Source organism: Peromyscus leucopus, chromosome 11 (genome assembly GCF_004664715.2).
Source record: "Peromyscus leucopus breed LL Stock chromosome 11, UCI_PerLeu_2.1, whole genome shotgun sequence".
In the NCBI taxonomy this organism is placed as follows: domain Eukaryota; kingdom Metazoa; phylum Chordata; class Mammalia; order Rodentia; family Cricetidae; genus Peromyscus; species Peromyscus leucopus.
Window position 1 is genome coordinate 5,615,085 of NC_051072.1, and position 13,841 is coordinate 5,628,925.

At 38.8% G+C, this 13,841-nt stretch overlaps 1 protein-coding gene across 1 annotated transcript in view; it reads right to left on the reverse strand.

Moving 5' to 3' along the window:
- The window catches only part of Dnah5 (dynein axonemal heavy chain 5), a 232,373-nt gene that overhangs the window by 137,094 nt on the left and 81,438 nt on the right, over nucleotides 1–13,841 (reverse strand). The window contains exons 30-34 of the mRNA XM_028868160.2: nucleotides 12,776–12,929; nucleotides 10,435–10,598; nucleotides 5,462–5,618; nucleotides 1,361–1,573; nucleotides 412–636 (exon numbers count right to left, since the gene is read on the reverse strand). Of these exons, the coding sequence (XP_028723993.1) occupies nucleotides 412–636; nucleotides 1,361–1,573; nucleotides 5,462–5,618; nucleotides 10,435–10,598; nucleotides 12,776–12,929 (913 nt within the window). The remainder of the gene's footprint in view (nucleotides 1–411; nucleotides 637–1,360; nucleotides 1,574–5,461; nucleotides 5,619–10,434; nucleotides 10,599–12,775; nucleotides 12,930–13,841) is intronic.

A 13,841-nucleotide genomic window follows, 5' to 3' on the forward strand; every position in this document is an offset into this window, starting at 1 on the left:
CATAAAGGGCGGTATGATTTGTGAAGGATGTGATTTGTCAAATCCGACAAAGCCTAAAACAGCTCTACTACCAACACAACAGTTTATAATTTCTGCCCCCAAGAAACCGGTAATCTTTGATCAATAATTACAAGGGAAACGAGAAAGAGAAAGGCTTTTTGGAACACCACATGACATTTTAGCATCTGAAATAAACACAAAGAATTTTAAAGTAGTGTCTCATTACAGAATATGACTGAAATTTCAGCTTACAGCTGAAAAGAGAGTCTGACACATACGCTCTGATATCAGTATGCCTGTGCCTGAATTGGACTTTTTCACAAATTCAATCTTATCAGTTCAGTGCGTGAACACAGATGGCACCTAGAGTTTGCTTTTCTGTTTATGATAGAACATTTATAAAACATTTACCAAGTCATCAAAGATGTCCCTTTGGTGCACGTGAATAGTAATCAGCGTCTCATATTTAACTCGTTCCATGGAACTCAGGTCCTTTGTAGTAATGTCGATCAGCGTGTTCAGTAACTCTAGAAAGGATTGGTTGGTCTTTTGCATGATTTTCTTATCAAACTTGGCATTTCGAAGGGCTTCTTCTGAGTCTCGGGTCCATATCATCTGAATTCCTAATAATCCAACCTTGTAGAGATTTTAAACAAAAGAGGCTAAGGCTTTATAAGAGTATATATAGTATACTTACAATTTGCTTAGAATTTACATAGAAGTCACTATTATGAATCACTATGGTTATTATGCAAATGGTGGCCCTGATTATATAAACTTCCTTGATTTATTTCAAAGTCTGTGGACTCGATTCATGTTATTTATCTAATGCATCTCTCTTGGGATCTTAGATCCCACAGGTTTAGCTCACACTTCTCTCTAAATAGACTTTTAAGTCACATGCAGATAAGGAATTAAATTGGCTTTACTCAAGTAGGCATGGTGTTTCTACATAGAGACACCCATACAATCTTTATTGACCAAAAGGACTAAGAAAAATCATTTCCTGTATTTTAATACTAAAGAATATTTTTTCTAGTTAAGGGTGCTCTGAGTACACTTTTATGATCTATATACATTGTTACATAAGCATATTTGTTAAGAGAAAAACTGTTTTAAGTTAAAGAGAATATGTCAAATATCTCTGTAACCCCAAATCATATTTAAGTCTATAATTATATATGGCCAAATAATCAACAGTTGAAATCTTTAAGCTTATCCATATTTGGTCTTTATGAAAACCCTAATATTCAACCAGAATAAAATTACACCATTTATGAGGCTTATAATAGGCAATATCTAAGATTTAAAATGACTATTTGATCAAAAAAAAAATAATTTCCAATTTCAATACACTGACCTGGGCAGGGAAGGAAGAAAGAAATTCAATCAGTTGGAAACCTGTTTCCTGAATATTTGCAGCTGCCTGGCGAATCACAAGATGTAATGAGGACTGAGACTCCTCCAGTAGGGAATTAAGCCAGACTTCTACATTGCCCTCTGCCATCACAGGCTTGTCCAATTCAATAGTCTCTCCTTCCCGAGAGGAAATTGACAGGATTCGATCATAGATCTATGTTAGAAGATGAAAAAGATAGCCATATTCATATAAAAATAAGAAATACCTTTCCTCTGTGTCCTCTTGTCAATGTTACCCTGCCCACAAAAAGTCAAGGCACAAATCATAAAATAGACAGCAAAACAGGACATAAAGTCACTTCAAAACAACCACAAAGAGCTGACTTTAAAAATCTAAAGAAGAAACCCAAGTCAATTCCAGCTCATCACTACTCGAAAAGACTGGGGTTATCACTAAAAGAAATACTTAATACAAATGTGCTGATGGAAGAAAAAAAAGAAAAAGAAAAACCTCTAAAATCCTCCAAGCAAAGTGGAGCTCACGGAGAGGCTGTAACTCCACACCACATGATTATTGGGTTGACATCAGGAAGGCCCGATCAATATGATGATGAGAACAAAGCCATTACAAAGTCATTTCGATTCTGTATGGAGCATGGTGCTCTCTGCAGGAGACGACTCTCAGGTGTCTTCTGATCAAACCCAACCCCTATTCTGCTCATTTCATTCAGTCTCCAGGCGGCACAGCATCATGAGAAGAGCATGCTGTCTGGAGTTCAGGATGGATCTGATGGACCTCTTCCTGGAGGACAGCACTAAGACTACATTTCTTGTCTGCATTGGCCATTAAAAGAAGCACCTGTCCTGCATCTCCACTTACCTCCCGCTGTAACGTGACAAACAAAAGGAAATAAAGGAAATGCAAATGCTTGCTGTCGTTTCTCCTCTTTGGTTTAAAAACAATAAGCCAACAAAACACCAATTCTTTGGGGTTGAAATTTAGTGCTATAAGTCCTCTTCAGTTGTATATGGCTGTGATCTACCAACGAGGGTAACACATCTTAAACTTCAGTCTCCTTGCTTGCATTTGGTATTTATAATTTTATAAAATTTAGAACCCAGGACCTGATTCTTGATGTACCAACCTCATGGTGGGAACAAGGAAAAAAAAACAAAGGCAGAGTGACCTGCAGATGTGGCTGCTAAACAGAGACTAAAGCTGAGTCGGCATTTAACCTACAAACTAGGAGACAAGCAACTTTGTTCCTCAGCCTGAGAGAGTGAAAAGCTCTTCTGTTGAACATGAAATCCCCGTACTGTAGCAGAAAGATTTTACAAACATCAGGAAGGACTTCCTTCTTGATGTAATGCCTTTTTTAAAAGTATTTTAATGTTGATAAATATAAATACAAACTACTGTCGGAAAAGAAACACTGTTTTAGACTATCTTTATTAATGACCTTTAAAAAAAAAAACTGGTAAGGCAGGCTGGCTACAGTTGCAGATGTCTGTGATCACAGCACTGGGATGTCCAGGGCAGGAGAATCATAAGCTTGAAACCAGCCAGAATGAGTTCTGGGGTAGCCCTTGCCACACAACAAGCCCATATTTCAAACCAACAACAGACACAAACAGCAAAATAGAATAAAAAGAGATTGTATAAAAGAGAAAAAACATGTACAATAAAACATAGTGCCAACTCCATTAAGGGGTCGTTCCTAAATATCAGACGGGGACACTAACCTACCTGCCCCATATATTAACAAGAACCACTGTTCTTGAGCATTAAAACCCACCCTGTCTTCCACTCTACGCCCCTCCTGTGAAGTCTACTTCAGTGGTTCCACTTTCCCAACCCCTTCCATTCCACATGACCGCTGTACCAGACACACTAAGTGTGCTACTTAGAAGCCCCTCATGGTTTTCTGACACATGCTGAAGTGACAGTCCATGGCATGGCACACTTGGCCTTTGGAATCTATCCATGATTCTTTGGCTCATCAATTCCTCTTGTGACTTGAATTACATTCTCCAAAACAAGATACAATGGAGTTGCAAGCACTAGAGTCTGTAGATTTAAAATACTGGAAACTAGAATTTTTGCACATCTCATCAGGCTGCGGTGAGGTTATAATGGATTAGGGTGTCCTGATAAGGATAGTTGACCCTACAAGAAGAGCAGATTTTAGACACAAAAGGCTTCTAGTGGCCAAAAGCACCAAGGCTTGCCAAAAGCAGTAAGAAACTATAGCAAAAGCATGAATGAAGTTCTCTCCCAGGGTCTTCTTTGGACAACCAACTCTGCCATCATCTAAGTTCTGCCTTCCAGCCTCCAGAAGTGAGAGAGAGCATGCTGCTGCTGTTCTAAGCCGTGAAAACCCACACCCCCAGTTCTGATCTGGGCTGTACACACCTCTAGGCTCTTGCACATACTGCTTTCTGACCAAGCCACGCTTCCCTTCCTCACCTTCCTGGTTACATCCCACGCATCCTCAAAGCATCGACTGAAACCAATTTATTCCTTCAAAGAGTCTTCCTAACAACCGATACCCCCCACCACGTTAGCACTCCCTGGCAGGTTTTCTTATGTAGCATGTGCTTAACCTGAGCACAATAATAATTTGGTCCAAGTGTATCAACAATTTAACAGTGAGATTTCGGAATAAGAAAGAAATCTGGGTCAGTGATGATACATTCTCCCTGGGAACCCTACATCCAGCCTCACTGTGGCACCTAGCAAGGTGCCTGACCATAATGGCCGGCTTTTAATTGCCTACCATGGAATCAATCTATCAGAGCACTACCTGCACTCTGTAGACTCCTTCTGTTTACTTCCCCACCTCTTCCATCAGGGCATGAGTTCCCTCAGGCTGGTAGCTATATTCCCGTACTTAAGTAAGACATCTGGCACATGATAGCCACTCAACAGCTTAAACTGGCTTATAGGGCGAATAAATGAATACTACTGAGCTGATAGGCACCAGAGGACTGAACACAATGTCAGAAGGGAATGGTCCTTTTCCTAGTTATTTGGATAGAAGGATGAACAGTGTATTCTGTAACCATGCAAATGAACTCTCCATCAGGTTGGATAACTTATACGAAAACCAGTAGGAGTATAAGATAAAATAAAATAGTTTGAAGGACACCAAAAACTTCTGAAGCCTGACAAAAATAACCAAACCCATGGAGCAATTCTGTTTAGTCATGCTATTATATATAAGCATTTGATTTCCTTAACTCACTGGATTTCTGAATACTTAATATGTAAAACATCAAATATTGTAAAATATGTTTTTAAAGTTTATAGATGTAACTAACCGTCTTATTAAATAAGAAACACAGAAACAATGTAAAAGAGAAAGCCGAGAGGTCAGAGCTCAGAGCTAAAATCTCACCCTTCCGCCTGCGGTGTCCCAGCTTCCCAAAAAGAACCTATTTCCTGTCTGTTCGTCTATTTATAGTATTTTGTTCTGCCTTCTCATTGGTTGTAAACCCAAACACGTACTGCCTCGTCACTGTCTGAATGTACAGCCCTAGTCTTAAAGTATATGTCTCCAATGCTGGCTGTATCCCTGAACACACAGAGATCTATGGATTAAAGGCGTTGCACCACTGCCAACTCTGCTATGGCTCTAATAGCTCTGACCCCAGACAACTTTATTTATTAACATACAATCAAAATCACATTTCAGTACAATTAGATTACCACCACAAAAGTTGGTGTTTTATTTTGCTTTTTTTTTTTTTTTTTTTTTTTTACTTGCTTGTATGTTTTGAGATGAGTACTTGTATTACAGTCCAGATTAGCTTTAAACTCATTGCATAATCCAGGCTGGCCTCAAATTTGCAATCCTCATGCCTAATCTTCTTCTTGTTGCACAATACATTCTTGATTATATTTAATCTGCATTTCAGATACTAATAAACCATAGAAAACTGAATGTAAATTTGGGCACTGGATTTTGCCTTTAATTACTGGCCAAAAGCTAATGGCAAGGGAGTAAATCTTTTGTAAACACAGTATTAAAGAACTGCTTGATAGAGACAGTTGACACTCTGAGACACAGAAATTACAGGCAGTGATTAAAACTGGGCAGACCTTGTCATGGAACTTGACAGTCTTAATGTTGTCAAACACATTCAGCAAATGGGCCTGGATGGTGTGGGAGTCCGACGCCTGGCCCAGAATCTCCAGCAGGGCAGGGTCGGACACGAAGAAGAAGCGAGGAAAACACAGCCTTTTCTTCTCCAGGTATCTGAGGAGGGAAAGGCAAAGCTCCTTTATGCAAATGAGCTGACCTTTATGCAAATGATATCCCCTGGGTTCGAGAACGAGGAAAGATCATGCGACCATCTGCTGTTCCCACCTTCATGTTTTTGATGTTGTTTTGTTGTAAGTTTTGTCAAATAGCATTTCATATTCTACAGAAAAGGTAAGTTGGGATTTTTTTTTCAGAGTAAGTGGTAGAATTTCTTTATTCTTCCATAAGTGTTAAGTTCATATTTTACTTAAACTAACATATTATTTATTTTCTTTATAGAAAGCAAGATAAAAAATATGGTTTACAGATTGATGTGAGATTTTGCTTTGCTTCTTGGCATTTCAAAAAGGCTTCATATCATTAGAAGACTGTCTTAAGGGAGAAGACAGTACATCCTTCCCCAAGACAGAAACAAACTCCAGGGATCGATGAGCCCTATGACAGGCCTGCTGCCTCTCAGAGGTACCAAAACCCTGTTACTAGGCCCCATCGTTTCCCAGCACTTCAGATAGCTTATTCTCTGGGTCCACGCCAGGACTGAAAATTTCCCCCAGCTATTGATGCAAGCCAAATGACCTTAGTTCAATCCTCAGGACCAGCATGGTAGAAGAGAAATCATGCCCACAATTTGTCCTCTGGTATCCATAGGGCAACATGGTGTGTGTCCACATGTGTGCACATACCAGAGACACACATCCTCATTATCATCATCATCATAACAATAAATAAAATACAATTGATTTTTTAATAAAATGCTCATGGTTGGGGCTGAAGAGATAGCTAAATAGGTACAGTGCTTATGATCTAAGTTAAATGCACAGAGCCATAATTTAAAAACAATCCAGGTGTGGTGCAACACACTTGTAATTCTGAAGATAAGGAGATGAAGACAAACCCCTGGGGCCCACTGGTCAGCCAGCCTATCCTACTTGTTGAGTAACAGGCCAGTGAGAGACCTTATCACAAAAAAAAGGGGGAAAAATAGGTGAACTGCACCCAAAGGACAACAGCTAAGGTTGTTCTCTGACCTTCAAAAGCATGTGTGCCTACATGAATACACCCATGCAGCTCATGGTTGACCTACACTATGATGGGCTAGTGGATACACAGTGGAATTTCCCCAAAATATCAATTCAGGGACACAAAAACATACACACAAAAAAAAGAAAAAAAAAAAACAACTATTTTCCTGGAAACAAATACGTTTTATGCTATGGAGCCTAGGAAAGTTGTGCCTAACTATGTATGGTCTTTCCCATTCCTTCCAAAGGCTCTTTTTCATTTGACTAAGATCTACTTATGAGAGAGGTACACCAATTTTCCCTCCTAATTATTATCCTTTCTTTTTCTTTGACTTTAACTTTGCAGCAACTTTATTATTTTTCAACAGCCATCTCAAAACCAGTTTTTAGTGGGCAAGGATAAATAAGTGATCCATAGTACTTGTATGTTATCATACATTATTTTTTCTATCTTCATGGTAATCATTTTTATTTTGTTCAAATGTGATATATTCATCTTTTCTTTACTTCATTAGAATCATTTAAAAGTTCCACTTGAAACACAGTATTTTTAACTATCACTTACGTCAGTGAGAACAATCTAGCTAGTTCCTCAGGGCTCAGGACAAGCTAGTCCAAACACTGTCCCTGGTCATGAAGACACAGAGAAGCACACATGGGCAAAGGCCATCTTTGTCCCAGAGTTAGGCAAGGAATCATCATGGCTCAAGTTCAATTCAGATGAATTTCTACCAGGAGTGTTGATACACACTTAGAAAAGCACTTCCATCATGTTTCTAGTTAAGTGATTTTCTGAGAATCACTGTTTGCTGTATTGTTGTTGTTGCTGCTGGTACTGTTGTTATTGTTTGACTGGTTTAGCTGTGTATGTTTTTATTTCATCGTTTTGTTTTTTTTATTAGTTTGTGTCTTGGGGTTTCTATTGCTATGAAGGGACACCATGACCATGGCAACTCTTATAAAGGAAAACATTTCATTGGCACTAGCTTACAGTTTCAGAGGTTTAGTCCATTATCATCATAGAAGGACACGGTGGCATGCAAGCAAGCATGGTGCTGGAGAAGGAGCTGGGAGTTCTGAATCTTGATCTGCAAGCAGCAGAAGCAACTGTCTCACTGTACATAGCTTGAGCACATATGAGACCTCAAAGGCCACCCCTATTGTGACACACTTCTTCCAACAAGGCCACACCTACTCCAACAAGACCACACCTCCTAAGTGTCATTCCCTATGACCAAGCATCCAAACACATGAGCCTATAGTGGCCATTCTTATTCAAACCATCACATTCCACTCCCTGGTGCCCATGGACTTATAGCCACAGCATTCAGTCCAACTTTAAAAATTCCCATAGTCTATCACAGTCTCAACAATGTTCAAAGTGTCTTCTGAGATTCATACAATCTCTTAACTGTAATCCCCTATAAAATCAAAATCAAAAAACAGATTACATAATTCCAACATAAAATGGCACAGAATTTATAGTCCCATTCCAAAATGGAAGAAATGGATGATGGTGAGGAAATACTGTACCAAAGCAAGACTGAAAATCAACTGGGCAAACTCCAAACTCTGCATCTCTGTGTCTAATGTCAAAGCACTCTTCAGATCTCCAACTTCTGACAGCTTTGTTGATGGCAACACAACACACTTCTTTCTGTTCCACTCTCTATTAGCAGCTATACTCAGCAGGTATCCCATGGCTCTGGTATCTCCAACATTTTGGGGTCTCCAAGGCAATCTGGGCTTCACCTTCATAGCTTCACACAATGGCCTCTCTGGCCTCCATGCAGGGACACTCCTGACACACACCTAGCATCAGCAGATTTCCTTAGTCACAGAGGAAGATTCCATAACTCCTTTCTTCTATCCTTGACTCTAAAGCCAGAATCATGTGGCCAAAGCCAAGGTCTGCTATTTGCTGTGGCTGGAACATGGCCCCCTTGTTCAATTACGTCTTTACCAGCTTTCTGTTTTCCTCACTGCCTAAGCTTGGCTGTCTGGGAACTTGCTCTATACAACATCCTGGCCTTGAACTCAGATATCCTCCTGCTTCTGTGGTGCTAGGATTAAAGGCAGGTACCACCACACCTGGCTCTGAGCTTTTCTTTAAACCCTTTTCACAAGTTTGAAACTTAGTTGGGTGGGATCTTGCCCTGAGGTCACCACTCCCTTTATTTCATTTCTTAGTCTGTTTATCTCCTTGAACACAGGCCTTAGCTCCATCCCACTTCCTGATGTCCCCTTTCTCCCCAAATTATACATTATGTATTTTACTTTGTTCAGCTTGCTCCTTTTTATTATAGATCTTCATAAGATGAATGCTAATAACACATGACAGAGTCAATACTAGGCTGTTTTGATATTTCCTCTGCCAATGGAACTAATCCAAAGCTCTTAAATTTAAGCTCAGACATTGTTTTCAGACAAGGGCAAAAAGAAACCACATTCTTTGCCAAAACATCATAAGAACAGTCTCTAGGTGATGGACAAATATTCTTCTTCTCTAAAACCCACACTTCAAATCTCCCTCAGCACCACTGTCTTCCATGTTCCTACTGGGATGATTCATTAAGTCCCATTTAAAGAGTTCAGCTATTTTTATAATCCACAGTCCCAAAGTCCAAATTCCTCCAAACAAAAATATGGTCAGGCCTATCACAGCAATAACCCAGTCCCTGGTACCAACTTCTATCTTAGTTAGGGTTTTATTGCTATGAAGAGACATCATGAACAAGGCAGTTCTTATAAAGGAAAACATTTAATTGGGACTAGCTTACAGTTTCAGAGATTTAATCCATTATCATCATGGAAGATCATGGCGGTGTACAGGCAGGCATGGTGTTAGAGGAGCTGAGAGTTCTACATCTTAATCTGCAGGCAGCAGAAATAACTGTCCCACTGGGCATGGCTTGAGCATATATGAGATCTCAAAGCCTACCTCCACAGAAACACACTTCCTTCTATAAGGCCACACCTATTCCAACAAGGCCACACCTCCTAATAGTGCCACTTCCTATGGCCAAGCATTTGAACACATGAGTCTATGGGGGCCATACCTATTCAAACCACTACAGTTTATATATTTATGTATTTTATTTGTTTGCTTAGGAGAGTTGTTTTTGTATCTGTGTTTATTGTTGGTTTGTGGTGTGTATGTGTGTGTGTGCACATGTCAGTGTGGGGGTACATTTTGGTTTTTTGTTTGTTTAGGTTGGTTTTTTTTGGGGGGGTTGTTTTTGTTTTTGTTTTTTTGCTTGCTTACTTGCTTTGATTTTTTGATACAAGATCTCATTAGTTAGTATAATCTGTCTTCAACCTTACTATCATCCCACCTCAGCCTCCTGGGTGCTCAGACTACATGTGTGTCCATCTGTGCATGAGCACTGGTAGATACTACTCTATATACTCTATAGTCCTGACTGCTTTTCTATATACACTATTTCATATATAATAAATATAATGGAATATTTCAGTTCTGTATCTATAGATGTAGAAGGAGATAAACAAGAAGAATGACATAAAGGAGGTACAATAATTTTCAAAATGGAGACTGTACAAGAATATTTATAAGGACTTATCACTTTAAGGAAACATTTCCAGTCCTGAGTCCAACACTAGGATCAGCATGGAGCATGAGGCTCCAAATGAAGAACCTTACCTGTGCAACAGTTTATATATGAAGCTAATCTTAGCCAAATGGCACAAATATGGCTCTTATTACCTGCTCTTTCTGTTCCCTTTCATCTCCAAGATCCCGAGAGCTTTCAAAGAACCACTGAACTTACCCTGTGAGGGACTTCTGGCAGATTTCCAACTGGTCCAGTAAGTGTGGCAGCAGCTGTCCCATGGTCTCATCTCCAACACAGCACTGAACAACATTGGATATCTCGTGTGCCCGTGTCATAATCTTCACCCAAGACTTATCTATATTGGAAAAGCGCTTGGCTTCCTGTAGAAATGACATGGTGAACAAGTCTATGGTCTATGTCAGTGATGAAGCATCTCACATGCCTCTGGCTGAGGCCATCATTCCAGCCAGGATATACATCCAAATGATACATGTCTAATGCCCATACATTGTATTTAAAGCCTTCTTGTGTCTTTTTCATTACAGCATCTCCTTTATTGAATATGGATCTGTACCTCAACTCACCCTGACATTTCTGCTATGTTAAGTAAAACAGGAATTGAACTCAAAAATAACTGTCTATACAAAATGACTTCAGAGGAAAAGTAACTCCCAATTGTTTCCCTTAGTTATCCCTAAGTAGAGTGAATTTTCAAGAGTCCTGAAGAGGATTAGACTGGGTGTATGCTTAGAAAGGAAATACCAAGTATTTAAAAATAACAAGACACATGCAGAAACTCACAACTAGTCAGAGTGCAGAGAGTGAGTGTCAGTGGAGTGTTCAGCCACAAAAGGAACATCTATAGTACACCCCTTTCCCACAAGACTGGAGGGGGGGTGGTATTGCATAACAACTGTAAAGAGCCAGGGGTTGAGAAGACTAGAATGGAACTATGTCTTCTGAACATGACAGGACCACTGTACTTATTAACTCACAGCTGCTATGGTGGCCTGCAAAAGACCTGCATGAAATCAAGATAGTCCACATTGTAGCATGATGAGGGAGAGGGTTCATGAGCCCACCCCACCGTAATGAGGAGCTATGAATAAGTCAATGGCTTCTGGAGGAGAGAGGGCCAATTTTCCTTAAAAGAGTGGTCTCTGGAAGGTCAACCATGTACCACTGGATGACTCCATACCCAGGCATATATCGACATAAATTGGACTCAGTGGGTTATTTAGAAAAAGAAAAAAATAAAACAAGGAGTTATAGGCAGAGTGGGGCAGTAGATCTTGGAGGAGTTGGGGAAGGAGTAAAGATGGTGAATATGATCAAAATAATTAAACAATTATTAAATCATTAAAATTCTCAAACAATTAAAGCTGGGAAGTGGTGGCACACTCCTTTAATCCCAGCACTTGGAAGGCAGAGGCAGGTGTTTCTCTATGAGTTCAAAGCCAGTCTGGTCTACATAGTGAGTTCCAGAACAGCCAGGGATACACAAAGAAACCCTGTCTCAAAACGCCTCCCCCCAAAAAATTAATAATTCTCCAAGAATTAATAAAATAATTTTAAAATAACAACAAAATTCTAATATAATATTGAAAAAACAGTCATTTTTCAGGAGAAAATGGAAAATGAATAGATTATTTGAGGGTTGTTGGAATAATTATTCCTCCTTTTCTTCATTAACAGTTCCTATATGCTACTAATGATAATAGATTCCCAAATATGAGAGCAAGAAATGAAACTTTAGACCTTAAATATTATATGTGAATGTTTCTACTGACACATGAAAAATAAAAACCAAAAATGCATAAATGAACACTTCAGTTTTTAGTATATGAATGTATTTCCTGCTGACCAAAATAAAAATTCTCCACCTTACAAATGGTTAACAGATTTGCCCACTACAGTTCACTTAAACAACCAAGGAGAAAGTTACAGTGGACATAGTCCTGGAATTCAAATAGGATGTTAAATGTCCTCATTCTACAAGTAACTCAAGATAGCTACATAAGGGTTTTTAAAGTTTAGTTTAAAATGTCTCAAGAAAATCTCAAAATGCATCCAATGTGTGCATGGTAAGGTAATTACAATTTGATATATACACTCAACATCTCAAAGAGACAGCCTTTCTTGCAGATTTCCAACCCTTAATTTTACAGCACGTAGATAATTGGGTATATTCTATAGTGAGCATTATTTTAAAATACCAAATTGTCCTACCATCATCAAGATAACGATGCCATATGTTTACAGCGTTCCAAACTCTACCTTCAAATTATCTGAAGACACATACCAATGACACAGAATTTATTCTCTGTTTTTTTTTAATCCTCAGTTTCCTATCAGACGTCAGTTTCATAGCATTTTTATTCTCTAATTATCATCTTATCATCCTTCTCTTTCCCATAATCCCTCACTTCCTTTGAAAAATAATAACATCAGAAAAGAAAGCTAAGTTGCCCAGAAACAAAGGTTCAGTGGAGATTACAATTCTTTGATCTTTCTCAAACTGAATAACCTGTTGGAATCATATAGAAAATTCCAGAACCTTGGGCAGCTGCTTGGCAATGTCTCCTCCCACGAAGACAGCTTCTAGATAAATCCACAAGTTTTGAACCGTCATCCAGTTCTCAATGATGTCTGTTGAGTTAGAAAGGCATTGAACCCATTTTTGAATCTGGGCTTTGAATGGCATGTTGTACCTAAATATAAGAAATACGTGTTTTTGTTGTGTTAAAAAAAAAAAAAAAACAGTTTTTAACTTATGTTTTTAACTTTTATCGTGCAGTCATCATAGCCAGTAAACAGGATGCTGCTGAATGTTTTGAGTTTGGTTGTTACCGCTTTGATCTGGAGTATGGATAGCAACAAGAGACTGATAATCTAAGAAAGAAATCAGGCATGAGATAACTCCACCCAGACTCCAGAGAAATATAATTTAAGTCATTGTTTGTGAAATCCAGGAATGTAACATTCTCTCTGCTGAGTTTCTGTGCCTATCACACAGGAGGTATGAATTGTCATTCACTGGTGGCAATTCCAGGGCTATCAGCGGAAACTGGATAACAAATGTGAGCTCCAGCTGTGATAACATCTGGACTCTTCTTAGCCTTCTTCTCCTATGTCTCTTCCTAATTTCTCACCCTCCTCGTGTCCAGCCATTTTATGCTATTACCAAATCCATAATGTACAGATACCAAGCCTATAATAAGCAATCAATAAATATATAATTGAATAAATGTTTCTCACATGACTCTTTGAGGTAGATGTCATTGGTCAAGAAAAAAATACTCCCCATCCCTAATACAGGTCATTTACTTAATATTTATGCTTGCTTTTTCTGTCTCTCTAGATGTACTATCATTCCAATCACTATCATTCTTTCTAGTTACAGTGTACAGCATCCAAGTTTATTAAAAACTCACCAAGTGCTGAATAGTCCAAACTCAACGCTATCAAGGGTCCAGAGACTAAATTTTATAGTTCATATCACTCACTCAGGTGTGCCAAATAAATGAGAATAACAGGAATTTTTTGAAATAACATTAAATAGGTAGTATTTCCTATATTTAAATTATTGATTTATAGAAGGCAAATGCTTAAAATTACAGTGC